This window comes from Scyliorhinus torazame, chromosome 9 (assembly GCF_047496885.1).
Source record: "Scyliorhinus torazame isolate Kashiwa2021f chromosome 9, sScyTor2.1, whole genome shotgun sequence".
Classification (NCBI taxonomy): Eukaryota; Metazoa; Chordata; class Chondrichthyes; order Carcharhiniformes; family Scyliorhinidae; genus Scyliorhinus; species Scyliorhinus torazame.
Genome location: NC_092715.1, coordinates 164,538,963 through 164,566,827, shown reverse-complemented (window position 1 = coordinate 164,566,827; position 27,865 = coordinate 164,538,963). Strand labels below are relative to the sequence as shown.

General features: G+C 48.2%; 1 protein-coding gene across 6 annotated transcripts in view; it reads right to left on the bottom strand.

Annotated features, from left to right (window-relative positions):
* The window catches only part of aopep (aminopeptidase O (putative)), a 480,514-nt gene that overhangs the window by 260,355 nt on the left and 192,294 nt on the right, over positions 1-27,865 (bottom strand). For all 6 annotated transcript variants that reach the window (XM_072516725.1, XM_072516726.1, XM_072516724.1 and 3 more), the window contains 3 exons: positions 19,958-20,060; positions 18,516-18,623; positions 17,533-17,576 (listed from right to left, as the gene is read on the bottom strand). In XM_072516725.1, coding sequence (XP_072372826.1) covers positions 17,533-17,576; positions 18,516-18,623; positions 19,958-20,060 — 255 coding nt within the window. The remainder of the gene's footprint in view (positions 1-17,532; positions 17,577-18,515; positions 18,624-19,957; positions 20,061-27,865) is intronic.

Sequence of the window (27,865 nt, the reverse complement as noted above, 5' to 3'; positions counted from 1 at the left end):
AATTTCACCTTGGCAAATTGTCTCGTTGGAGGTTCAGATCGCTCTGCTGGCCGACAAGACTAAGATGCTGATGGCTAAGGTTGACAATCTCGAAAACCGCTCAAGGAGGCAGTACCTCAGAATCGTGGGGTTGACGAAGTGGGTTGAAGGCCCGACTCCCACTGCGTACTTCTCAGAGATGTTTGGGAAGGTGATGGGGAGGCTGTACTCATGTCTAACAAGGCCAAAGCCACCCTGTATAAGCTTGGAGTTCAGTTTGGAGTGGTGTACCCGGTGCGGCTTCGAGTAACTTACGTGTCGAAGGACTATTATTTTGATGCACGGAGGAGGCGGATGCCTTTGTTAAAAAACATGGGCTTGGTTTGAGTTAATTGCATGTTCTTATGAGGGTTTTTTTATTGTAGAGGGTGGAAAGAGGTATTGGGATGCCTTGTTCATATGTGTAGGTATTTCTTTGTTCTTGGGTGGGATGATTTTTTCACATCTTGGATGTTGGTGGGGGGTTTAATGTTATGAGGGGTGTTGTTTCAGGAAATATATGGCTCCAAGTGGAATATGATTTTCGAGGGGTTTTGTTTTACTCTGTATCCTTGGGGTGGGCAGCAGTTTTTTCTCTTGTTTTTACCCTGGACGAGGGTTGTCTTGCTATCAGCAAAGTCAGCTAGCCAACGGGAGTGAGGTGGGAGGGAGTAACTATTATAGATTAGTGTTTTTCTTTTATTGGGGGTATTGGAAGAGTATCGTTCATTTTCATCATACCGATATAAATATCTGGGAGGGGTATTGGTTGAGGTGGGGAGGTTTACTAATGGTGACCAGAGATTTTTCTTTGTTTTGACTTGCTGGTGGATTTGGCAGCCATCATAGGTGGACCTTGTGCCTGTACTCTGAGTAGTTGCTTGACAATCCCCTGTAGTGGAAATAATCCGGGATGGGGGGTGTGTGGGAGGCCCCCAATCCGATTGGTCACCTGGAATGTAAGAGGGTTGGGTGGACCAATGAAAAGGATGAGGGTATTTGCTCACCTGAAAAGTTTGAGTGCCGATGTGGAGGTTTTGCAGGGGACTCATTTGTGGGTAAGGGACCAGAACAGATTGCAGAAGCAGTGGGTGAACCAGGTACTTCATTCAGTTTTGATCTTAGGGCTCGGTGGGCGGCAATTATGATTAATAGACATTTCTTCAGCTATCACGATCGTGGCTGACACCAACGGCAGACATGTGATGGTCGGCGTATCTTTGGTGGTCACAGTGGTGATTCTGGTCAATTTCTACGCGCCAAATTGGGATGATACGGGGTCTGTTAGGTGGTTGCTGGCTTCCATTCGTGAGTTGGACTCACATCAACTAATTTTTTGGGGGGGATTTAAACTGTGTACTAGATTCGAAGGTGGATCGATCCAGGCCTAAATCTATGGCCCCATTGGGGGTAGCAAAAGCGTTGTTGGTCTTTATGGAGCAGATTGGGGGGGGGGGGGAATCCATGGCATTTTTTACACCCAAGGGATAAGGAATTTTCTTTTTTTTTTCCCCCATGTCCATCAGGTTTACTCTAAGATTGACTTTTTTCCGATGGGTAGGTCCCTTCTCCCCTGGGTAAAGAAAGCAGCGTAGCCGGCCATTGTAATCTTGAACCATGTGCCACACCTTGTGGACTTGGTTCTGGAATCGGGGCCCCTCTCAGTACCCACCATGGAGGCTGGATGCAACGCATTAGCAGATAAAGGATTTTGTATGTTTTCCACCTTTTGAGGAATATGTCAGGTTTAATAAGAACAAGTCTGTCTCGCCCTGCACATTATGAGAAGCCCGTCAGGTGATTATTCGAGGGCAGATAATCTGCTATCTGGCAATTGTGTAAAGGAATGCGAGGGTGCAACGTCAGAGGCTGGTGGATTCTATCCTTGAGGTGGGCCATCAGTACTCGCTTGACCCTACCCCAGAGTTGCTGGCGAGCAGGAAGAAGCTGCAAAAGCAGTTTAACTGCAGTCAACAGGTAAGACGGTAAGCCAGCTCTGGCACTGGTAGGGGGCATTCTATGAATATGGGGAGAAGGCCAGATCAGCTGAGGCGGCAGGCAGCTTCCAAAGAGACCAGTGGTTAGCACTGCTGCCTCACAGCGCCAGTGACCCGGGTTCAATTCCAGCCATGGGTGACTGTGTGGAGTTTGTACGTTCTCTCAGTGTCTGTGTGGAATTCCTCTGGCTGCTCTGGTTTTCTCCCACAGTCCAAAGGTGGCCATGATAAATTGCCCCTTAGTGTCCAAAGGGTTAGGTGGGGTTACTGGGTTATGGGGACAGGTTGGGGGCATAGGTCGAGGCGGGATGCTCTTCCAGAGAGTCGGTGCCTACTCGAATGGCCTCCTTCTGTACTATAGGGATTCTATGATCATACAAGTTAGGAATTAGAGTAGCAGTTTGGTTTCCGCCCCCGGCTGTAATGGGTTCCCCATCGAGTTCTACAAGATGATTGCGGATCAGTTGACTCCATTAATATTGGATATGTTCAATGGCTCTTTGTCCCGGGGCTCATTGCCCACTACACTTGCGCAGTCTTCCATTTCTCTTATCCTGAAGAAGGACAAAGACTCTTATGGAATATGTGTCATATCAACCCAGATCGCTTTCGAACACAGACGGCAAACTGCTCGCCAAGGTGTTGGCGATGCGATTGGAGTCCTGTCTCCCAGAGGTGATTGCCAAAGGCCAGACCGGTTTTGTCAGGGGTCGGCAATTGTCAGCCAGTATACAATGGTTGTTAAATATTATTCTTTTCCCCTCTCCTGTGGTCAAGCCAGAGGTGATTGTATCCATGGACCCCAGGAAAGCGTTTGATAAGGCGGAGTGGGGATATCTTTCCCAGATCCTTGGGAGGTTTGTCTTGGGACTAAAGTTCATGTCTTGAGTTCAGCTATTATATATAAAGTGGCGCGTGTCCGCACTAATGCCCTGAGCTCGGGATATTTTCTGTTGAACAGGGGTACAAAACAGGGTGTCCACTATCTCTGCTTTTGCTTGCCTTAGCGATTGAACCATTGGCCATAGCATTGAGATCTTCCGATAAGTGGAAGAGTATAAGGTGGGAAGGGAGGTAACAAAGGTGGTGCTGAGTCAGGATTCGTGGACTTCTACGACAGCAAAACTGCCAGCACATCTGGACTGATTCAATGACCGTTGAGGGTCTAGCACCGGCGCCACGTGGAATACATTCGATTCCAATGAGAAATTATGTGGGATTCGCCGGATTCGCTATTGACACTCCGGAAGCTGTCAAGCTGCAGCCTCACTTCACTCCCCATACACACCACCCTAGCCAACAAGATGGCAGCGAGGGGAGCGGCACCGTGTTTACAGATGCTGAGTTTGAGACCCTGCTGGGTATCGTGGAGGAGAGGCTGGGGACCCTGTACCCCAGCCCGGGTAAGAGGCCAGCAGCCGTCGACGTTTGCCGTGCAGGTAGCAGAGGCTTTAAGCACCACAAACACCAGCCAGCAATGCCGGAAGAAACTGCACAACCTCCACAGGGAAGCCAGGGTGAGTAGGCAGCACTGTGCTCCTGGCACCAACCTCCGTCCCACACACCCGTAACCCTACCCCGCCCCATGAGGAGGGTGACTGAACCCCCATCCTGCACCACATGCCGGCACCCATATCGCCCACCATGGGGGGGTGCCCAAGCCACTGAGGCCACTAGCTACCCATTCCCTGGACTGCATGCATTGGGACTATTTAACTGTCCGTTTTCTGTCACCCGTCCCTCCCCTCCTCAGGAGAAGGCCGCCCATAACCGCCGGGAGAAGGCAGGAGGGAGGCCACCGGACCTGCATCCCCTCACTGTGGTAGAGCAGCCGGGCCCTTCTCCTGTTCCCCGCCGCCCCCCCCCCCAACCACCCCCGGGTCTCCCCCAGTCACAGCCAGAGCACTGGGTGCCGACCAGCGATGAGGATGGGATCCATGACGCCGACACCCAGGACACCCTCAGAGGATGGCACAGATTTCCTGTAACAGCCGTCTCCAACACCCTCCACCAACCCAGAGACACTCACCTTGCTTAGTGAAGAGGCTCCTGGGACACTATCTGGTGCTCACCACACAAATGCTCCGCTACATCAGATGGAGGTAGGAACTCCCGACGGGGCGGACAGTCGGAGGACGGGCCGACCCCAGGGATTAGCTGCCATCCAGACAGGTGTCGGGTGTCTGCTGGAGCTCTCATCCATAAGCACCCACTCGGCTTCTGGCTCCTTTATCCACCCCTTTATTCTCTCCGTCGTCACTGCCCAGTGGTAATAATGCAGGTTTGGGAGGGTTAGACCACCCATGGATCTCGTTCTCTGCAGTACTCTCTTTTGGATACTTGCATTCTTCCCACGCCACACAACCGCCATAATCAGTTTGTTCAGTGAGTTGAAAAAGGCCTTGGGGATGTAGATTGGGATGGATCTAAACAGGAAGAGGAACTGGGCAGTACGTTCATTTTGATCATTTGCACCCTCCCCACCAAGAAGAGTGGGAGTGTGTTCCATCTCTGCAGGTCCTTTTTAACTTTTTCTGGCAGGCTGCTCAGGTTCTACGTGTGGATCCCTGTCCAGACGTGAGCAATTTGGACCCTCAGGTAGCGGAATTTGTGTTGAGCCTGTTTAAATGGCAGCCCCTCCAGCTCTGCCCCTCTCCCTTGCGGGTTCATCGGGCAGATCTCATTTTGCTCAGGTTAAGTTTGGAGTCCGAGAATGTTCCGAACTCTTTCAAGAGCGCCATGATTCATTCCATGCTGCTTTGTGGGTGCACGATGTAGGAGAGCAGGTCATCCGCATAGAGAGAGACTCTGTGCTCTCTGTCCCTTCTTCAGATCCCCTTCCAATTCTTTGTCGCCCTAAGCGGGATCGCTAATGGTTTGATTGCTAGGGCAAACAGCAGCGTGGATAACGGGCATCCCTGCCTTGTGCCTCTATGCAGCTGGAAGTAGTTACAGCTGGTGGTATTTGTCCATACGCTCGCCATGGGAGCATTGTACAAGAGTTTCACCCAGGCGGTGAACCCTGTTCCTAGCCCGAACAGCTCCAGTACCTCTGAGATACTTCCATTCAACTGTGTCAAAGGGGTTTTCGGCGATCAGGGAGATGATCACCTCAGGTCATGATCACGTTCAGCAAGGGGCAGCACGGTGGCGCAGTGGATTAGACCTGCTGCCTCACGGCGCTGAGGTCCCAGGTTCGATCCCGGCTCAGGGTCACTTATCGTGTGGAGTTTGCACATTCTCCCCATGTTTGCGTGGGTTTCGCCCCCACAACCCAAAGATGTGCAAGGTTGAACACGCTAAATTGCCCCTTAATTGGAAAAAATGAATTGGGTCTCTAAATTTTTTTTTTTTAAATGATCACGTTCAGCAGGCACCTGATGTTCGATATTAGCTGCCTACCCTTGACAAAGCCCATCTGGTCTTCTGCTACCTCCTCTGGTACTCAGGTTCTCAAGCCTTCTGGCTGGGATCTTGGCCAGTATCTTCACGTCTACGTTTAGCAGCAAGGTGGGTCTGTAGGAACTGCATTCTGTTGGGTCTTTGTCTTTTTTAGGTATCAGCAAGATTGAGGCTTGTGCTAGCATAGGCAGCAAAGTGTCCTTCACCAGCGAGTCTTTGAACATCTCCCGCAGATACGGGAGCAGTGCTGTCGCAAATCTTTTGTAGAAGTTCACCTGGAAATTGTCTGGTCATCCTCGCCTGCATGGAGCTAATACTCTCCACGACCTCTCCCAGTTCTAGCGGTGCTTTGAGGCCCCATGTCCTGTAATCCCCCATGACTGGCTTGTCCAGTCCATCAAGGAATTGCTTCATTCCCAAGCCCCCTGCTGGGACTCCAAGGTGTACAGCCCCTGGTAGAAGGTCTCAAACGCCTTGTTGACCTTGTCCGGCTCCGCTACTAATTTGCCTCTGCTATCCCTGATCTGTGCTATTTCCCTCGTGGCTGCCTGCTTTCTCAGCTGGTGAGCCAGCAGGCGGCTAACCTTCAGTCCGCACTCCTGGCGGAGTTGGTGTACTGTCTTCCTCATGGAGAGCAGGTCAAAGTCCATCTGTAGCTTTTTCCTCTCTGCCAAGAGTTCTACAGTCGGGGTCTTGGAGTATTGCCAGTCTACCTCCAGTATGTAGTCGACTAGCTGTTGCCTAGCCACCCTCTCTTCCCTATCTCTACATGCTTTATAAGCGATAATTTCTCCCCTGATCACAGCCTTCAGTGCCTCCCAGAACGTGGAGGGTGAGACCACTCCATTCTGGTTACTAGTAATATACTCGTTTCTGGCCTGTGATACCTTCTCGCAGAAAGCCTTATCGGCCAGGAGGATCATGTCCAACCTCCATGGGGAGCGTTGGGCACGACCCGTCTCCAACCTCACATCCATGTAATGTGGAGCATGGTCGAAGATTACAATCGCAGGGTATTCCGCCCTTACTAGCCCTGCAAGCACTGATTTCCCTCTACAAAGAAGCTGATCCGTGAACAGACATTATGTACTTGGGAGAAGAAATATAACTCCTTCTCCCCTGGGTGGGTAAATTGTCATGAGTCCATCTGCTCCATGAATAGGCTGAGTTTATCGCCATATTAGAGGTCTTTCCCGTTTTGGGGTTTGACATGTCCGTCCGTGGGTCCTGCACACAGTTAAAGTCCTCCGCTCCCACTCCCACTCCCCCAATGATCAGTCAATGTATCTATGTCGAGGATTTCTGCCATGGTCTTCTTTATAAACTCAGTGTTGTTCCAGATGGGACCGTACTCGTTAACAAGGACTAGCGGTGCACCGTCTAGGGTACCGTTGAACGTGATGTACCGTCCGCCTGGGTCCATAGCCATCTTCATCGCCGTAAACATCGTCCTCTTATTTCGCAAAATGGCTACCACGCTGGCCCTCGTCCCATAGCAGGAATAATAGGTTTGTCCCACCCAGCCCTTTCTTACCCGCAGTCGGTCTTTTTCCCTCAGGTGTGTCTCTTGGAGGAAGACTATCGGCTTTCATGTTTTTCAAGTGGGCGAAGACTCTGGATCTTTTCACTGGGCCGTTAAGCCCTATGTCGATCCAGGTGACGATCCGGATGGGGGTTTTGTCCCCCATTCCTGCGGGATCATACTTATCTGTTAGGCATGCCCCTGCACTCCGGGGTTTCCCTTTGTTAGGGGGTCGTCCAAGATGGCCGCGGTCACTGTTCTCTCCATGAGGTCGGGCCCCTGCACTCCAGGGTTTCCCTTTGTCCGGGGGCACCCAACATGGCCACCAACTGTGAGTTTGCCATGTGGGTGAGCTCCTGCACTCTTTGTCCAGGGACCCTACAAAGTGGCTGCTTGCAGCGCCATTTTGTTCCAAAATGCCACATATGGCCTGTTGTAGCCAGCCTAATGCCCTCCATTTTTCTTCATTTATCTCTCCCGTATGATATCTTCTCTCCGTGCCCTCCCCGTCTTTTCCCCCATATCCCGTAGCTAAACCCCCCCCTTCCCTTTTCCCCCGGCTTCTTCCCCTAATACCCCTCCGTGCCCGTTGTCTACACCCCCGCCTTCCCCCTTGGGGGGGGGGGGGGGGCGCATCGCCGACTCTCTATTCTTCATGAACCTCGGTGCTAGCTACCTCGCTAGTGTAGTGGCCCCCCCTCCCGGGGCTTGTTGCACATCCTCCCGTTGCCTGATCTCTAGGTTTCCTGTCTGCTATTCCCCTCATCTTCCCCTGTGCTTAGCTGTAGACGCTTATCCTCCCCTCTGTTACCACGAGAGTGTTCTCCTGCTTAAAGCAGTCACTGTGACGATGGTCTACTGTCGGCTGTACAGACTGTATGAGGGAGAAAATCTTTCTTTTGTTAAAACATTGTGTCATAAGAGTCCCATTCTGTGGGCTCTTCATCGCTGCCCTTGCTGCCGCTTCTCCAGTCCATTCTCTACGACGAACTTGTGAGCGTTCGCAGGGACCGTGAAAAAGTGCTCCCTGCCTTGGTACGTGACCCAGAGCTTGGCTGGGTACGGCAATCCGAATCTCATGCCATTTCTTTACAGTGCAAACTTCGCTTTGTTAAATTCAGCGTGGCGCTTGGACAGGTCAGCCCAATGTCCTGATAGATCTGGATCTTGTGACCTTCCCAGCTGCAGTTTTTGGACTGGCCCAACACAGGATTCTTTCCCGCTCCTGGTACTGGTGCATCTTTGCATTATCGCCCTCGGCTATTCCCTGTCAATTTCTGGTGGGTTGGGGAATTTGTCCCTTCCCACCAGGTTACCCAGCATTTGCGCCACATAATCTGTGGGGTTACTACCTTCGATCCCCTCCGGTAGGCCCAAGATCCGCAGATTGTGCCGCAGGTACGATAATGGCATTTAACGGACATCAGGTTTTCCTGATCCTCAACCTTTCCTCTCCAGTTGCCTTGTGTCACTACCAGCCTTGCCGCCTCCTTTCCAGAGCATCGATCCAGTCACTCTGGTCAGTTGCAGCCCTCTCCAGGTCTTTAATTGTTGCCTCCTGGGCCTCCAGTCGCTTTTCGGCTTTGTCCAGGGCCGCCTGCATGTTCACCAGAGCTTCGGCCACCGCACCCTTCCTCTCGGTGTCCCCTCAACTCTCTTGAGAGATCCCTGGTGTGGGGAAACTTCTCGTGTGTTGGGTCGGTTCCTCTCACTCTGGCGAAGTGCGAGTTTTGCTGCCTCGTGCGCTGGTCAGTTTGGTCATTTGCTGTTTGTCCAGGCTCTTCACACTCCTGGTCGCCACACGTCCTCTGGACTGGCTGTTGTTTGGCATCCTACTTCTTTCTTTGTTTTGTGTGGGGATGATTTGCTTCGTTTGCAGGCATTTTTCAGGTTTGCGAGAGGAGAGCCACCTGATGTGTGACTTCTCAGCACATCCCGGTCACCGGAAGATGGGTTGTGGGGTTCTACCCGAGATGGGAGCCATTCATTTCCCTTTTTAAAGGTTAGTTACCGTCAGGTATTGGGGGGAGACGACGGGGTTAGTTTAAGGTTGGGAGGGTTTATTTTTGGATGTGATTTGTACTGTTGGTGGTGTTTCTTTTTTTCTTCAAATTCCAATTAAGGGGCAATTTAGTGTGGCCAATCCACCTACCCTGCACATATTTGGGTTGTGAGGTTGAGACCCACGCAAATATGGGGAGAATGTGCAAACTCCACACAGACAGTGACCCAAGGCCGGAATTGAACCCGGGTCCTCAGCGTCGTGAGGCAGCAGTGCTGACCACTGCACCACCGTGCCGCCCATAACATACTTTTTTATCTGGTTATATAGTTATCCTTAAAAATGAAAAATCTTCAATAATTCTTTTTTAAAATCGTGCGCGCCATACAAAAAAAGTGAAAGGGACAGGTGCCACGCACTTAAACAAACCACTTGTGCTCTTGAAGTAAAATAGAAGGTGCATTGGACCACAGTTCTATATATATATATATATATATTAATGGCCTAGATTTGGGAATACATGACAAAATTTCAAAGTTAGCAAATGCCATATAACTCAGAAATATAGTAGCCAATGAGACGGATAATAACAGACTTAAAGAAGACATAGACTGTGGAATATGCCAATGAAATTTAATGCAGAGAGGGGTGGCACGGTGGCGCAGTGGGTAGCACTGCTGCCTCATGGCGCCGAGGACCCTGGTTCGATCCCGGCCCTGGGTCACTGTCTGTGTGGAGTTTGCACACTCTTCCCGTGTTTGCGTGGGTCTCACCCCCACAACCCAAAGATGGCCACGCTAAATTGCTTTTCTGAATGGAAGGCTGTGACTAGCGGCGTTCCACAGGAATAAGTTCTGGGGCCTTTGTTCGTCGCAATGTATATAAACGATTTGGAGTTCCGGGTGCGGCGATGACCAGCTGAGTCGCACGTTTCGGCAGCTCCCTGTGAAACGGACTTTTGGGCTCTTGATAGGAGCCCCAACGGCAATTTTAACGGCTGAAAACACCGTGCGGTAAACCAGAAGGGTGTTCCCCCTGGACACGGATGGAAAAAGGAGAGGAAAGTGGCCGGATTGCAGCGGATCCTTTGGAACAACGGCAAGGAAGGCAAGCAGAAACCAAGATGGCGTCGGAAGGTGGCAGTTTCAAATGGGGCCCTGAACAACAAGAGTTTTTGAAATGCTGCATGGAGGAGATAAAAAAGGAAATGAAGAAAGAGTTGTTGGCCCCGATATTACAGGCGATTGAAGGGCTGAAAGAGGAACAAAAGACCCAGGAGCAGGAGCTTCGGGTCGTGAAGGCGAAAGCAGCAGAGAATGAAAACGACATACAGGGCCTGGTGGTGAAGTCGGAGATACAGGAGGCACACCAGAAACGATCTGTGGAGAGGTTGGAGGCACTGGAAAATAACGCAAGGAGGAACAACTTGAGGATTCTTGGCCTTCCTGAAGGTGTGGAGGGGGCGGACGTCGGGGCATATGTGAGCACGATGCTGCACTCGTTAATGGGAGTGGAGGCCCCGACGGGTCCGTTGGAGGTGGAGGGAGCATACCGAGTTATGGTGCGAGGATCGAGAGCAGGAGAAGCTCCCAGAGCCATAGTGGTGCGATTTCTCCGTTTTAAGGATAGAGAAATGGTCCTTAGATGGGCGAAGAAAACTCGGTGTAGTAAATGGGAGAACGCGGTGATCCGCGTCTATCAAGATTGGAGTGCGGAGGTGGCGAGAAGGAGGGCGAGCTTTAATCGGGCCAAAGCGGTACTTCACAAAAAAAAGATAAAGTTTGGAATGCTGCAACCGGCAAGACTGTGGGTCACATATCAAGGGAGGCACCACTACTTTGAGATGGCGGATTAAGCGTGGACTTTTATTGTAGAAGAAAAATTGGAATGATTGGACTACGAAAATGAACGTCTGGACAAAGTGGTGGGACGAGTGGGGGGGGGGGCGAAGAGGGATTGTATGATTAATCCTGCGGTATGGTAACTTTTCTTTCTCCCACAGGTGGTGATGGGGGGAGGTGGGGAGGGAGAGGAGATGGGGCGTTGGCCATGGGAGGCGGGGCCGAGGGAGAGGCGCGGGCTTGGTTCCCGCGCTATGATAATTATGGCGGGAATAGAGAAGCAGGAAGGAGGGGGCGCCGCACGGGGCGAGCCGTGATCACGGGGGGAAGCCGAGGTCAGCCAGAGTTTGCTGACTTCTGGGAGCAACATGGGGGGAATAATTACGCTAGCGGGGGGTCTAGCGGGGGGGGGGGGGGGGGGGGGGAGGGGGGAATTACTGGGTTGCTGCTGCTGGGGAAAGGGGGGAGTGGGTGCGGGAAAGGATGGGCGGGGGGGCACCGTCTGGGAGAAATACAGCCGCGTGGGAACTGGGCGAGAAGCTGGAAAAAGATGATGGCTAACCGGCAAGGGGGGGGGGTGGGAAGCCCCCCAACTCGGCTGATCACGTGGAACGTGAGGGGGCTTAACGGGCCGATAAAGAGGGCACGAGTACTCGCACACCTTAAGAAACTTAAAGCAGATGTGGTCATGTTACAGGAAACGCACCTGAAACTGATAGATCAGGTTAGGTTGCGCAAAGGATGGGTAGGGCAGGTGTTCCATTCGGGGCTGGATGCGAAAAACAGGGGGGTGGCTATATTAGTGGGGAAGCGGGTAATGTTCGAGGCAAAGACTATAGTGGCGGATAACGGGGGCAGATACGTGATGGTGAGTGGCAAATTACAGGGAGAGATGGTGGTGTTGGTAAACGTGTATGCCCCGAATTGGGACGATGCCAATTTTATGAGACGAATGCTAGGACGCATCCCAGACCTAGAGACCGGAAAGCTGATAATGGGGGGAGACTTTAACACTGTGTTGGAACCAAGGCTGGATAGGTCGAAGTCCAGGACTGGTAGGAGGCCGGCAGCAGCCAAGGTGCTTAAGGATTTTATGGAGCAGATGGGAGGGGTGGACCCGTGGAGATTCAGTAGACCTAGGAGTAAGGAGTTCTCGTTTTTCTCCTATGTCCATAAAGTCTATTCACGCATAGACTTTTTTGTGTTGGGTAGGGCATTGATCCCGAGGGTGAGGGGAACGGAATATACGGCTATAGCCATTTCGGATCATGCCCCACACTGGGTAGACTTGGAGATAGGGGAGGAAACAAGAGGGCGTCCACCCTGGAGAATGGATATGGGACTAATGGCGGATGAGGGGGTGTGCTTAAGGGTGAGGGGATGCATTGAAAAGTACTTGGAACTCAATGACAATGGGGAGGTTCAGGTGGGAGTGGTCTGGGAGGCGTTGAAGGCGGTGGTTAGGGGGGAGCTGATATCAATAAGGACACATAAAGGGAAGCAGGAGAGTAAGGAACGGGAGCGGTTGTTGCAAGAACTTTTGAGGGTGGACAGACAGTATGCGGAAGCACCGGAGGAGGGACTGTATAGGGAAAGGCAAAGGCTGCATGTGGAATTTGACTTGCTGACCACAGGCACTGCAGAGGCACAATGGAGGAAGGCGCAGGGTGTACAGTATGAATATGGAGAGAAGGCGAGCAGATTGCTGGCACACCAATTGAGGAAAAGGGGAGCAGCGAGGGAAATAGGGGGGGTGAGAGACGAAGATGGAGAGACGGAGCGGGGAGCGGAGAGAGTGAATGAAGTGTTTAAGACATTTTATAAAAAATTGTATGAAGCTCAACCCCCGGATGGGAGGGAGAGAATGATGGAGTTTTTGGATCGGCTGGAAATTCCCAAGGTGGAAGAGCAGGAAAGGATGGGATTGGGAGCACAGATCACGGTAGAAGAAGTGGTGAAAGGAATTAGGAACATGCAGACGGGAAAGGCCCCGGGACCGGACGGATTCCCAGTTGAATTTTACAGAAAATATTTGGACTTGCTCGCCCCGCTACTGACGAGGACCTTCAACGAGGCAAAGGAAAGGGGACAACTGCCCCCGACTATGTCAGAAGCAACGATATCGCTTCTTTTAAAGAAGGAAAAGGATCCGCTACAATGCGGGTCCTACAGACCAATCTCCCTCCTCAATGTAGATGCCAAGGTCTTGGCCAAGGTAATGGCAATGAGAATAGAGGAATGTGTCCCGGGGGTGGTTCATGAGGACCAAACTGGGTTTGTGAAGGGGAGACAGCTGAACACGAACATACGGAGGTTGTTAGGGGTAATGATGATGGCCCCACCAGAGGGTGAAACGGAGATAGTAGTGGCGATGGATGCCGAGAAAGCATTTGATAGAGTGGAGTGGGATTATCTGTGGGAGGTGTTGAGGAGATTTGGGTTCGGAGAGGGGTATGTTAGGTGGGTGCAGCTGTTGTATAGGGCCCCAGTGGCGAGTGTGGTCACGAATGGACGGGGATCGGCATATTTTCGGCTCCATAGAGGGACAAGGCAGGGATGTCCTCTGTCCCCATTACTGTTTGCACTGGCGATTGAGCCCCTGGCGATAGCGCTGAGAGGTTCCAAGGGATGGAGGGGAATACTTAGGGGAGGAGAAGAACACCGGGTATCTTTATATGCGGATGATCTGCTACTATATGTGGCGGATCCAGCGGAGGGGATGCCAGAAATAATGCGGATACTTGGGGAGTTTGGGGATTTTTCAGGGTATAAACTGAACATGGGAAAGAGTGAGCTGTTTGTGGTGCATCCAGGGGAGCAGAGTAGAGAAATAGAAGACCTACCGTTGAGGAAGGTAACAAGAGACTTTCGTTACCTGGGGATCTAGATAGCTAAGAATTGGGGCACATTGCACAGGCTAAATTTGACGCGGTTGGTGGAACAGATGGAGGAAGATTTCAAGAGATGGGATATGGTAGCATTGTCAATGGCAGGGAGGGTGCAGGCGGTTAAGATGGTGGTCCTCCCGAGATTCCTTTTTGTGTTTCAGTGTCTCCCGGTGGTGATCACGAAGGCTTTTTTCAAAAGGATAGAAAAGAGTATCATGGGTTTTGTTTGGGCCGGGAAGACTCCGAGAGTGAGGAAGGGATTCTTACAGCGTAGTAGGGATAGGGGGGGGCTGGCACTACCGAGCCTAAGTGAGTATTATTGGGCCGCTAATATTTCAATGGTGAGTAAGTGGATGGGAGAGGAGGAAGGAGCGGCGTGGAAGAGATTAGAGAGGGCGTCCTGTAGGGGGACCAGCCTGCAGGCTATGGTGACAGCCCCATTGCCGTTCTCACCAAGGAACTATACCACGAGTCCGGTGGTGGTAGCTACACTGAAGATTTGGGGACAGTGGAGACGACATAGGGGAAAGACCGGAGCACTGGGGGGGTCCCCGATAAGAAACAACCATAGGTTTGCCCCGGGGGGAATGGATGGGGGATATGGAATGTGGCAAAGAGCAGGTATAACGCAATTGAAAGATCTATTTGTGGATGGGAAGTTTGCGAGTCTGGGAGCGCTGACCGAGAAATATGGGTTGCCCCAAGGGAATGCATTCAGGTACATGCAATTGAGGGCTTTTGCGAGGCAGCAGGTGAGGGAATTCCCGCAGCTCCCGACACAAGAGGTGCAGGACAGAGTCATCTCAAAGAAATGGGTGGGGGACGGTAAGGTGTCGGATATATATAGGGAAATGAGAGACGAAGGGGAGACTATGATGGACGAACTAAAAGGGAAATGGGAAGAAGAGCTAGGGGAGGAGATTGAGGAGGGGATGTGGGCAGATGCCCTAAACAGGGTAAACTCGTCGTCCTCGTGCGCCAGGCTAAGCCTGATTCAGTTTAAGGTATTACACAGGGCACATATGACTGGAACACGGCTCAGTAAATTTTTTGGGGTGGAGGATAGGTGTGCGAGGTGCTCGAGAAGCCCAGCGAATCATACCCATATGTTTTGGTCATGCCCGGCACTACAGGGGTTTTGGATGGGGGTGACAAAGGTGCTTTCGAAAGTAGTAGGAGTCCGGGTCGAACCAAGCTGGGGGTTGGCTATATTTGGGGTTGCACAAGAGCCGGGAGTGCAGGAGGCGAAAGAGGCCGATGTTTTGCCCTTTGCGTCCCTAGTTGCCCGGCGCAGAATATTGCTAATGTGGAAAGAAGCCAAGCCCCCGGGGGTGGGGACCTGGATAAATGATATGGCGGGGTTCATAAAGTTAGAGCGGATTAAGTTCGTCCTAAGGGGGTCGGCTCAAGGGTTTACTAGGCGGTGGCAACCGTTCGTCGAATATCTTGCGGAAAGATAGATAGGGGAGAACAAAGAAGGCAGCAGCAGCGGCCCAGGACTTGGGGGGGGGGGGGGGGGGGGGGGGGGGGGGGGGGGATGGGGGGGGATGGGGGTGGGGGGGGTGGGGGGTGTGGCCTGAGACAAGGCAGTTGCCAATTAGGGCTAGTTTTTATTTTTTGTTATTTAATATTTATCTATTTGTTGTTGTTTTTGTTTAAATTTAAAAAAGGTCATTATTATCTGTATTGTTACAATGTTGTGTAAAGGATGCACAATGTACTGTGTTGGTTGACCAAAAATTTTCAATAAAATATGATTTAAAAAAAAAAAAAAAAAACGATTTGGAAGAAAATGTAGCTGATCTGATTAGCAAGTTTGCAGACGACACAAAAACTGGTGGAGTTGCGGATAGTGAGGAGGATTGTCAGAGGATACAGCAAGATATAAACTGTTTGGAGTCTTGGGTGAAGAAATGGTAGATGGAGTTTAATCTGGACAAGTGTGAGGTAATGCACTTTGGGAGGTCCAATGCATGTAGGAATTACACAATAAATGGTACAACTCTTGCACGTACTGACAGGCACAGAGATCTGGGCATGCATGTGCACCGATCACTGAAAGTGGCAAAGCATGTGCATAAGGTGGTCAAGAAGACATGTGGCATGCTGGCCTTCATCGGTCGGGGCATTGAATATAAAAATTGGCATGTTATGTTGCAGCTGTACAGGACCTTAGTTAGGCCTCATTTGGAATATTGTGTACAATTCTGGCCGCCACACTACCAGAAGGATGTGGATGCTTTGGAGAGGACACAGAAACGGTTTACTAGGATGTTGCCTGGTATGGAGGGCAATAGCTATGAGGAGAGGTTAGATAAACTCGGACTGTTCTCACTGGAACGACGGAGGTTAAGAGGTGACAGAGGTCTACAAGATTATGAGTGGCATGGTCAGAGTGGATAGTCAGATGCTCTTTCCTAGGGTAGGAGAGTCAAGTACTAGGGGACATAGGTTTAAAGTGCGTGGGGAAAAGTTTAGAACAGATGTGCGAGGCAAGGTTTTTACACAGAGGGTGGTAAATATATGGAACGCGCTGCCTGGGGAGGTGGTGCGAGCAGGTACGATAATGGCATTTAACGGACATCTAGACAAATATATGAATAAGGTCGGAATGGAAGGATACACCCTCCGTAAGTGTAGATGGTTTTAGTTTAGGCAGGTACCATGATCGGCGCAGGTTTGGAGGGCCAAAGGGCCTGTTCCTGTGCTGTATTGTTCTTTGTTAATTGGAAAAAATAAATAATTGGGTACTCTAAATTTAAAACAAGAAGAAAATAAATTTAGTGCAGAGAAGTGTAAAGTGGTTACTTTTGGTAGGAAGGAGGAGGTGAGGCAATATAAACTAAATAGTACAATTTTAAAGTGGGTGCAGAGAGAGACCTTAGTCTATGTACACAGGTCTTTGAAAGTGACAGGAAGGCTGTTCAAAGGCACACACCAAGGACTTTTAGCTTTATAAATGGAGGCAGAGTATACAAAAGCAAGAAAGTTGTACTGAACCTTTATAAAACACTGTTCAGGCTGGAGTATAGTTGCCAATTCGAGGAAATTAGGAAGGACAACTGGAGAATTGTGGCCAATTCTAGGAAAGACAGAGAGGGTACTAGGTTTAAAGTGCGTGGGGAAAAGTTAGAACAGATGTGCGAGGCAAGTTTTTTGTTTACACAGAGGGTGGTAAATATATGGAACGCGCTGCCTGGGGAGGTGGTGGGAGCAGGTACGAAAGTTTATCTAACCTCAGAGAGAGTAAAGAGGAGATTTACCACAAAGATATCAGTGCTCAAAGATTTGTTACGAGGGCAGATTCGAGGAACTGGGGTTTTGATAGAATAAACAGCGAGAAACAATATCCAACAACAGAGGGATTGGTATCCAAAGGACTCAAATCTAAAAGTTAATTGGTAAAAGAAACTAAGGCAACATGAAAAAATGTTTTACACTGCAAATTATGATGATCTGAAATTCACTGCCAAGAAGGTCATGAAAAAACTCAACTTTCAAAAGGAAATTAGATACATGCTTGAAGGGACAAATTGCAGGGCTATAGGGAGTAGTGGCAGAGAGAGACTAATTAGATTATTTCTTTCACATCGCTGGGAGAGGCCAAGCAGCCTTCTTCTGTGCTGTATCATTCTATTCATTCTATGAATTTATGGCAATATAAATAAATCAAAACCAAAATTATTTTATCATTAGAGAAGATTAATTTGTTTACTAAACAATAAGTGAACATTAACAAAAAGGCATTACAATGATTGTACAGACATCTTTCTTTCATTTTTGTATGATTTTTCCCCTTCCCAATGGCCTGCCTGAACCCCATGTTTTTACTGTGCAAAGAAAAGTATTTTTATTTACTTACCTTTTTAGTTCTGAAAAATGTTCCATAAACATGTGCAGAAAATCCTAATTTTGAAATAATAACAACTGTGACAAACAGAAATTACAATTCAACAACTCACACTACAAGGGAAAAAACTACTTTTTTGAATTAATATTAACATGTTTAGATAGGTGTTCATTTGGACTTCACACTTTATATGAGCACTGAAGTATTTTATGTACTAATTCAATGCTCTTTGGGGATTAGACAGGGTAAATGTTGGATGTTTCCACTCATGGGAGGGAGTAGGACCAAAGGGCACAGTCGCAGAATAAGGGCATAGATTTTATTGCGCGTGTAAATGCTCATTTAAGATGGATTTGAGGAAGAATTTCTCCTTCCAAAGAGTGGTGAGTCATTGGACTTCTTTCCCACAGGAAGCTGTGGAGATCGAATCCTTAGACATTTTCAAGCCTGAGATCAACAGGTTTTTAATCGGTAGAGGAATTGAGGGTTAAGGTGATAAGGCAGGAAAGTGGATTTAGTGAGTGTTAGATCAACCATGATCTTATTAAATGGCAGAGCAGGCTAAAAGGGCTGGATGGCCTACTCCTCCAATATGTTGTTATGATGTGGAGGTGCCGACGTTGGACTAGGATGGGCACAGTAAGAAGTCTTACAACACCAGATTAAAGTCCAACAGGTTTGTTTGGAATCACTAGCTTTCGGAGCATAGCTCCTTCATCAGGTGAGTGTATGGTCTTATGCTCTTTGTATATGAAAGAAACAAGATGTAAGACTCTCCACCCAACACCACAGAGTTCTCAATTTTGATTAAAGCATCATGAAAAATAGATTAAGAACAGGCTAGACACTTTTCTATGGGTAAAACACAAAAGCTATTTTTGTTAATTTATGTTATTTATGTGCTTTAGTGACTAGTCACTGCAGGTCTCCCGTTTACAGTATTGGACTGCAACAAAGGACATCTATAAACAAACAATTCTCACAAAATAATTCACCTGAGAAAGTATCAGTTGTCCATGAAATCTCTCCACAAATAGCCTGAAAAACTTCAGAAATGGTTTTTGTCCAACTCTGTTCTCAAGATAATGAAGCAAAAAATAACCCTATGAACAAAAATGATCAGAAGATGAAATAAAATCTTAATTGTGACATCTGAATAAAGGTAATAACTACATTACATGCAGTATATATATCTATTACATAAGTATTAGATAAAATTTCAACACATCAAACAGAATCCTACCATGGTTTTAATTCTTGCTATCATCCCATATATAGTTCCACTCAAAGGACTGAACAATTATTTTTTTCTTTTGGCAACTGTTTAAAAATATAATTAGCACTTACTTAGCATTGTGCCTTTGATGCAACAAACAAACCTTGCATCTGCTCTAATCCAGTATATTTCTCCCGAGTCCTGATACTCTTAAATTTATAAATTCTACATTTCACTAAATCCAGCATTCAGAAGCTACAACTTGTGAGAAGGTTCACAACGGAAATCATTCTGAGGAACATCTAAGGATTTACCAAGAGCCTTTACATTGCCACGTGATAACTATCAAATAACGCTATGCTACATACATGCTGAAGTAATGTAATTAGTTCAATGGATATGCTGATACAAATACGGGGTTTAATAAAAGCTGAGTTCTTCAAGTGGCACAAAATAATAAATCAAATGCCAGATTCGCTGATGAGAACCAATTAGACTATAATATTTCAGTTTAACATAACCCCATAATGGCAGCCCCTTCTTCCAATAAAAAAGTACAGGAAGTAGCAAATAGACAAACAGAATGATAAGTAAATGCAACAAAATATTGATCAAAGATGACAGAATTGTGCCAAACGCTTCAGTGATATGTGAACTGGCATTAATTTCTGCTTGGTAATAATTAAAATTTCTCTCACAGGCTGAAATGCAACAGAACACGTACTCAAATAAAAGGCAAAACAATTGTAGGTTATTCCAAAATACCTAATGTACAAGCAGCATAAATACATGTGTGATGGTTATAAAGGAGGGTGCTAAATTAGTCATGATTTCCACTTCCATTTAGCTCTCAAGCTTGATCCACTATTCAATAGGATTTTGGCAGATCTGCACTTCAATTCCGCATAGTGTAATTTTTCCATATTCCTTGATACCCTCGTATAACAAAGTCCATCGATAGCAATCTTGAAAATTTCAATTGATCCAACAACCACAGCCTTTTGGGGGTCCGAGTTTGACTATCCAATAAGCCACGTTCAAAAGTTAATTTACAAGATTGTCCGAACAGAAAGACCTTCATGTGATCTTCTCCATTTTGATCCCTACCCAAAGAATGAACACCCGTGTGAGTTATTGCAATCAATGCCAATTGAATATATCAAAGTCAGCACCTTTAGGATCGTTGGGCAGAATTATTTTAATATAAAATAAAGTTCTTACCTTTAGATAATGGACTTGCATAAAGATCTTTCCTGGATTTAGACCATGTTTGACAATTGTTGCCCCAGAGTCACTCACTTCACCTGTACTCTGTTTGTTAGGCCTGTAACATTAAAACAGACCCACAAAAAGATCACAAAACATAGTAAGCTATCAATGCATTATCAGAAATCTACAAGCCATCAGAAAGGTTTTCATGTATTCACAGTGATTTGGGGAGCTTCAGGAGCTTTGGGACCCTCCTGATCTCCAGAGGGAAATGACTAGCAACAAATCTAATCTCCACATTGAAAATACCTTCCATAGTGTTGGCTAAAACTACCACTATGATAAATGGGACAGATTTTGAACAGATTTAGCACCTCAAAGCTGGGAATCCAGGAGGTTCTGTGGTTCATCAGCAGCAGCAGAATTGGACCCCAACCATAATCTGTAACCCTCTCAAGTTGCCACCCAGGTTGAGAGGGTTGTTAAGAAGGCGTATGGTGTGTTAGCTTTTATTGGTAGAGGGATTGAGTTTCGGAGCCATGAGGTCATGTTGGATTGGATTGGATTTGTTTATTGTCACGTGTACCGAGGTACAGTGAAAAGTATTTTTCTGCGAGCAGCTCAACAGATCATTAAGTACATGAGAAGAAAAGGGAATAAAAGAAAATACATAATAGGGCAACACAACATATACAATGTAACTACATAAGCACTGGCATCGGATGAAGCATACAGGGTGTAGTGTTAATGAAATCAGTCCATAAGAGGGTCATTTAGGAGTCTGGTGACAGTGGGGAAGAAGCTGTTTTTGAGTCTGTTCGTGCGTGTTCTCAGACTTCTGTATCTCCTGCCTGATGGAAGAAGTTGGAAGAGTGAGTAAGCCGGGTGGGAGGGATCTTTGATTATACTGCCCGCTTTCCCCAGGTAGCGGGAGGTGTAGATGGAGTCAATGGATGGGAGGCAGGTTTGTGTGATGGACTGGGCGGTGTTCACGACTCTGAAGTTTCTTGTGGTCCTGGGCTGAGCAGTTGCCATACCAGGCTGTGATGCAGCCAGATAGGATGCTTTCTATGGTGCATCTGTAAAATGTTGCAGCTGTACAAAACTCTGGTGTGGCCGCATTTGGAGTATTGCGTGCAATTCTGGTCGCCGCATTATAGGAAGGATGTGGAAGCATTGGAAAGGGTGCAGAGGAGATTTACCAGAATGTTGCCTGGTATGGAGGGAAGATCTTATGAGGGAAGGCTGAGGGACTTGAGGCTGTTTTCGTTAGAGAGAAGAAGGTTAAGAGATGACTTAATTGAGGCATACAAGATGATCAGAGGATTAGATAGGGTGGACAGAGAGCCTTTTCCCTTGGATGGTGATGTCTAGCACGAGGGGACATAGCTTTAAATTGAGGGGAGATAGATATAGGCAGATGTCAGAGGTAGGTTCTTTACTCAGAGAGTAGTAAGGGCGTGGAATGCCCTGCCTGCAACAGTAGTGGACTCGCCAACACTAAGGGCATTCAAATGGTCATTGGATAGACATATGGACGATAAGGGAATAGTGTAGATGGGCTTTAGAGTGGTTTCACAGGTCGGTGCAACATTGAGGGCCGAAGGGCCTGTACTGCGCTGTAATGTTCTATGTAAATGACTGGACGCTAATGCAATGCAACAGCAGTTTTCTGGGATGAGCGCATTAGAATCATGGAATAGTACAGCACAAGAGGCTATCATTCAGCCCATCGATTCTGTGTTAGTTCTTGTAAGGAAAGATCCAGTTAGTCCCACTCTCATGCTCTTTCCCCAAGCTCCTGAAATTTGTTTCTTCTTCAAGTATATATCCAATTCCCTTTTGAAGGCTGCCATTGAATCTGTATCCACCATCCTACCAGGCAATGCATTCAAAACCCAAATTGCATTCAGTATGAAAAAGATTTTCATGGTGCCTCTTTTGTCGATCACTTTAAATCTATGCCCTCTGGGAATCGACTCTACTGCTATTGGAAACTTGCTCTTCATTTACTCTGTCCAAACTATTCATGACTTTACACATCTCCTGTCAAATCTCCTCTGAGCTTTCTCTGTTCCAAGGAGAACAAATGTAGCTTCTCCATTCTATCCAAGTAACTGCAATCTCTCAACCCTGGGACCATTCTCCATATGAGTCACTCCATAGCCATATGGTGGTGAATATTTTGTGGTGTCTCGGCCGGGGGTGGGGCAGGGGTGGGGGCGCTGCCATTCCGTAGGGTAGGGACTCACTTTAGATACCTGGGGGTGCAGGTTGCTCTGGATTGGGCGGGGGCTCCGTAGGTACAACATTTCTAGTTTGGTGGGGAGGGTGAAAGCTGATCTGGCAAGGTGGGATGGTCTCCCTCTGTCTCTGGCGGGTCGGGTACAGGCGGTTAAAATGAACGTGTTGCCGCGATTTTGGTTTATTTTCCATTGCCTGCCGATTTTCCAGCCAAAGGCATTTTTTAGAGAGATTGAAGGTATGATTACCTTGTTCATATGGGGAGGGAAGGTGGCCAGAATTAGAAAGGTGCTACTACAGAGAGGAAGGCAGGCAGGGGATTTGGGTCTTCCGAACCTGATGTATTATTACTGCGCGGCAAATGTGGAGAAGGTACGGAGCTGGATCAGAGGGGTTGACTCCCAATGGATCAGAATGGAGGAGAGTTTGTGTCAGGGGTCGGGATTGAAGGCACTAGCAATAGCTCCACTCCCGACGGCCCGGGAAAATACTCAGGGAGTCTGGTAGTAATAGCTTCATTGAGAATTTGGAGGCAGTTTCGCCAACACTTCGGGTTGGGGGCAGGGTCAAGGGAAATGCTGATTCGGGGGAACCATAGGTTTGAGCCAGGGCAGTGGGATGGAAATTTTCAGAGATGGGAGGCGAAAGGAATTAGAACACTAAAAGATTTGTTTCTTGGGGGTCGGATTGCGGGATTGAAAGAGCTGGGAGCGAAGTATGGGCTGGAGCAGGGGGAAATATTTAGACACATGCAGGTTCGAGACTTTGCCAGAAAGGAGATACAGAGCTTCCCAGTAGAGCCAGCTTCCACATTGCTGGAGGCGGTGGTGACATCAGAGGGACTGGAGAAGGGGGTAGTGTCGGCGGTTTACGGGGCTATTTTGAGGGGATGGGATCAAGGCAAAATGGGAGGAAGAGTTGGGAGAGGATATGGAGGAGGGGTTTTGGTATGAGGTGCTCCAGTGTGAGGTGCTCTGGAGGGTGAACGCCTCCACCTCGTGCGTAAGGTTGGGGCTAATACAGCTGAAGGTTGTATATAGAGCGCACATCACAAGGGCGAGGATGAGTCGGTTCTTTGAAGGAGTAGAAGATGTGTGTGAACGTTGCGGGGGAGGGGCAAATCACGTTCATATGTTTTGGTCCTGTCCAAAGCTGGAGGATTACTGGAAGGAAGTTTTTAGGGTAATCTCTAAAGTGGTGCACGTGAAGCTGGACCCGGGCTTTCGGGAGGCCATATTCGGGGTGTTGGACCAGCCGGGGTTGGAAAGGGGTGTGGAGGCAGATGTTGTAGCCTTCGCCTCGTTGATCGCCCGAAGGCACCATTTACCCGCACAACCCAAAAATGTGCAGGGTCAGCGGATTGGCTATGCTAAATTGCCCTATAATTAGAATTTTTTTTTAAAAATTGCACCATTTAGCATATTATTGGGCACATATGACATGAAAGGAAATGCAGAACTTTAATTCTTTACCATGTTTTAAAAATTGACTTTCTGCTGAACCACACGTGGATGGCTGCTACAAGTCACATGACCACATAACTGGGCCTTATTCTGGGAGCTACGACTAGGAATTACAATAATTATTTTCTCAGTCTGTGGAATCTCTCACCTCATTGTAATCAGCGAAAGCAGAGTAAGTGCAGACAAACTGGCTCACCAACCTGAGCTATCAAACCACCTTTCTCTCTCCTAAGAAGGAATAATGAAATTCTAACCAGAAGCACAGAAACTGATTATTAAGCCTCAATAAACCATTAATGGGCCATGTTACATGACCCAAGTCTCTGGCCTTCTGCTAACCTTCAACAATACACCTTCGGCCTCACGGGCAGCCTGCTGCATAACATCCAAGCGGTGAAGCTCTCCCCCCTACCCCTCTTCCCCAAGAAGCAGAACTCCAGGCGGAACAACAGCCTGCTCCTCAAAACGTCATCTCCTCTGGAAGATTTTCTACCACTGCCTGCAGAACTGACCCAGTCTTTGTGTACCTACTTCATTTTGAAATATCAGCACCAACTGTGAAACAAACTCTACAATTCTAGTCTTCAGCCAAATGAACTTGAGCTGCTGTGAAAGAATTGGACTCTGACTCTGTAAGACATGTGAACTAATATTCATTTCTATGGTTCTTGTACTGTTACACCCCATTGTTGTAAAACTCACTTTGCTATCCCTACCGTCCTGTGTGTGTGTATTGGAGTGGGAAGTTAGAAGTATCTCCCCAGGTTTTGAATGTGACATAAGCTGACCTTCCGTTAACCATAATACAAGTTTATTGGATCATACAAGTTGAGGGCTTGGGAAAACACGCACTGCATACATTTTTTAAAAATTCAGATTTCTGGTGGCAGGTATATGCTGAGCGGGCGCATGAAGGGTGGCTCTCCTCCTAAGAACCCAAAATTATGCTCTTTTACTCAAAATAGCCCACTAAAACGGGAAAAGTATCCCCTCACCGTACCTAACAACACAATTGAGACGATGTCGAGCAGCAGTAGCTACAGAGGCCGCAAAGAAACAAAAAACAGCAGAAGCCAGGAGACACAAGCAGTTGAGACGATGGACGCATGAGGTGACAAAGTGCCAACTGCACGAGAATGAGGGAGACCGGCAAATCGCACTTGGGGCTCCCCTTTACCACAGGGTGGATGGAGGAAGTTCCTCACTAGAGAGCTAAGGGAGCTCATGGAGGAAATCAAAATCAACATTAAGGCAGTGGTCAAGGTGGCGGTCATGGAGGCTCTGGCCACCATTAAGATGGTCCTGGACAAGACAGAGAGACAACTGGAGGCCCAGGGGAACACCCATCAAAGAATTGGAAAAACGGATCGGAGTGACTGGATCGCTGCCCTAGAGGTTGGTGATGACGCAGGGAAGTCTAAAGAGGAAAATAGAGGATCAGGAGAACCAGTCACAGCGCCAGAACTTAAGGAAAGTGGACCTGCCGGAGGGAACCAAAGCAGTGACCACACGAATTATGTGGCCCAAATGTTGAAAACCTAGTGGGAAGAGACAGCTTCCCTAACGCACCAGAAATAGACAGAGCCCACTGGTCAGTCAGGCCGAAACCCAAGGCCGCAGAACAGCCGAAGACGATTATCGTCAAAATGCACTGGTACCAGGACGAGGAAAGAAGCCTGCGCTGGGCCAGGCAAACAAACATCTGCAACTAAACAATTCAAAACACCTGCTTATGGACAGATGGTAAGATAAATAAGTAGATTGTCTGCCACTCTCCATCCATATTAATGTATTCCTCATTCTTCCGGTCAAAATCTATCAACTCAAACCTTGGTGTTGAATTTCACCTGTCATGTGTCAATCTTTTCTAGCAGCTCATCTATGTCTTCTTGAATTTTTTTATTATCATCCTCAGTGTTGACTGCACTTCCAACTTTTCTGTCATCTGCAAATTCCAAAATTGTAGCTTGTACCCCCAATAGCCATTCACAACTCTTTCTCGTCCTTAGCCTAAGCTACTACTGCCACTTTTGGCCCAAGATTTTCAATTTTGCTAACCAGTCTAATAGGTGGTACTCCACCAAGCACCTTTTGAAAGCCCATGTACACAACATCAACTAAATTGCCCTCATGCACCCTCTCGGTTACCTCATCAAAAAACTTAATCAAGTTAGTCAAACACACTTTATCCTCATGATGGCTCGCCTGAAGTAGTCCATTCCTGTCCAAGTGTCTGACTTTTCTCCGCATTATTGTTTCTAAAAGCTTTTCCCATCAACAATGTTAAATGGACTAATTTGTCAGGATTATCCTTCTCCGCTTTGTAATCCTCCAGATCTTTGGTATCACTTTTTTATCTGAAGATTGGGAACTTGTAGCCAGCACCTCCACTACCCTTCTACCCATACTTCTCTCAGCAACCCAGGATACAGCTGTAATAAGTCCACGGAGGCAGAAGTCCCGTCAACGGAATTCCTTTTATTTACAAACCCAACAGCTGAACAACCATGACCATTCAGTCTGCTGTCTACACCGGGAGTGCAGAGGATCTGACACTCCCTGTTATGTACACAGAAAGGGGTTCCCTGATTGGGCCACTAATCAGGGAACTCGTATTCTAATTGGCCAATCTCAAAGGCTGGCCTAAGTCATTACACCCCTCCCCCGCAAAGTCCGAGGAGCTCCCATGGTCCTCGTGACTCATGGGTCTCCTGCTTCGTTTTTGCGGCGGGTCCGGATTCTCCACTTCAGCCTCCTAAGTAGGGGGGGTATAACGGCTAGGTGCCCGTCTTTTCCGATGTGAGCGCCTGAGGTTCGCCCCTTTCCTCCGGTGGCAGGGGTACAGCTGTGGCATGCTCCACGGTGTCCATATCCGAGTCCGATGTCCTCACCAGTGGTGTCGGAGGGGCGTGAATAGTTTGTCGGGGAGGACTCTCCATGGTCCTTGGTATGCTGGTCTGAGTCAGCACTGGAGGAGGAAACAAATCTGAGGCCTGCACCTGGTCCAGGTGTTTCTTTATTACATGTTTTCCCACACGTATCTCATACGACACAGGTCCTGTCCTGGCCTTGACTGTTCCTGCTACCCATGTGGGGCCATTCGCATAATTTCTGACCCATACATTTTCACCAGTGTTGAACTGCCTTTCTCGGCGAGTGTTGTCGTGCCCCCTGCATTGGGCCTCTTGGTGTCGTTCTATTCTGCCTCCTAAATTCGGGAATAGTAGACTCAGCCGGGTTCGGAGTCGTCTGCCCATGAGTAGCCCTGCCGGTGCTATTCCCGTTGTGGCGTGTGGGGTTGTTCTGTAGTCACATAGCCAGCGTGACAGTTTGGTGTTCAATGAAGCTGCTGACTGTTTCTTCAACCCGACTTTTAAGGTCTGGACGGCTCTCTCCGCCAAACCATGCGATGCCGGGTGGTATGGTGCCATCCTTATGTGCCGAATGCCATTAGACTTCATAAATTGTGTGAGGTCCTGGCTGGTGAAAACCGATGAATTATCCGAAACTAACACCTCCGGGATACCATGAGTTGCGAACGAGGTACTTAGTTTTTCCAATGGTACTTGCTGAATTTGCAGAGTTCATTTTATAGACGTCCATCCATTTGGAATGGGTGTCTATTATTATAAAAAACATTGAACCCATAAACGGGCCTGCAAAATCGACATGAAGTCGCGACCATGGTTTACCTGGCCATTCCCATGGGTGCAGCGGGGCTGCCGGTGGCACCTTCTGCCCTTGTCGGCATTCTTGGCACTGACCTACCAATGCCGCTATGTATGTGTCCAGGACTGCCACCAGACATAGCTTCTAGCCAGCATCTTCATTTTTGAGACTCCAGAGTGCCCATGATGTAGTTCAGCCAGTATGGCTCGACGGCCTTGACTTGGAACTATTACTCGAGCCCCCCATAGCAGGATCCCGTCTTCCACGGTGATCTGCTCTCTTCTGCTCCAGTAAGAGTGGAATTCCGCCTGGACCGGTCTTTCCATCTCCCCAGTTAGCACCATGTGTTTTATTTTTGATAAAACCGGGTCCCTTTGGGTCCATAAACAAATGTTTTGTGCGGCCACTGGAAGGGTGTCCAGGAAATGTAACGTCATTCCGTTTCCTCTATTTTGGGTACTCTATTTTGGCAGGGCGTCCGGTAATGGCAGCATGCTTAGTGCATCGGCATTTGCCACCCGGGATCCTGGCCGATGCTCCAGTT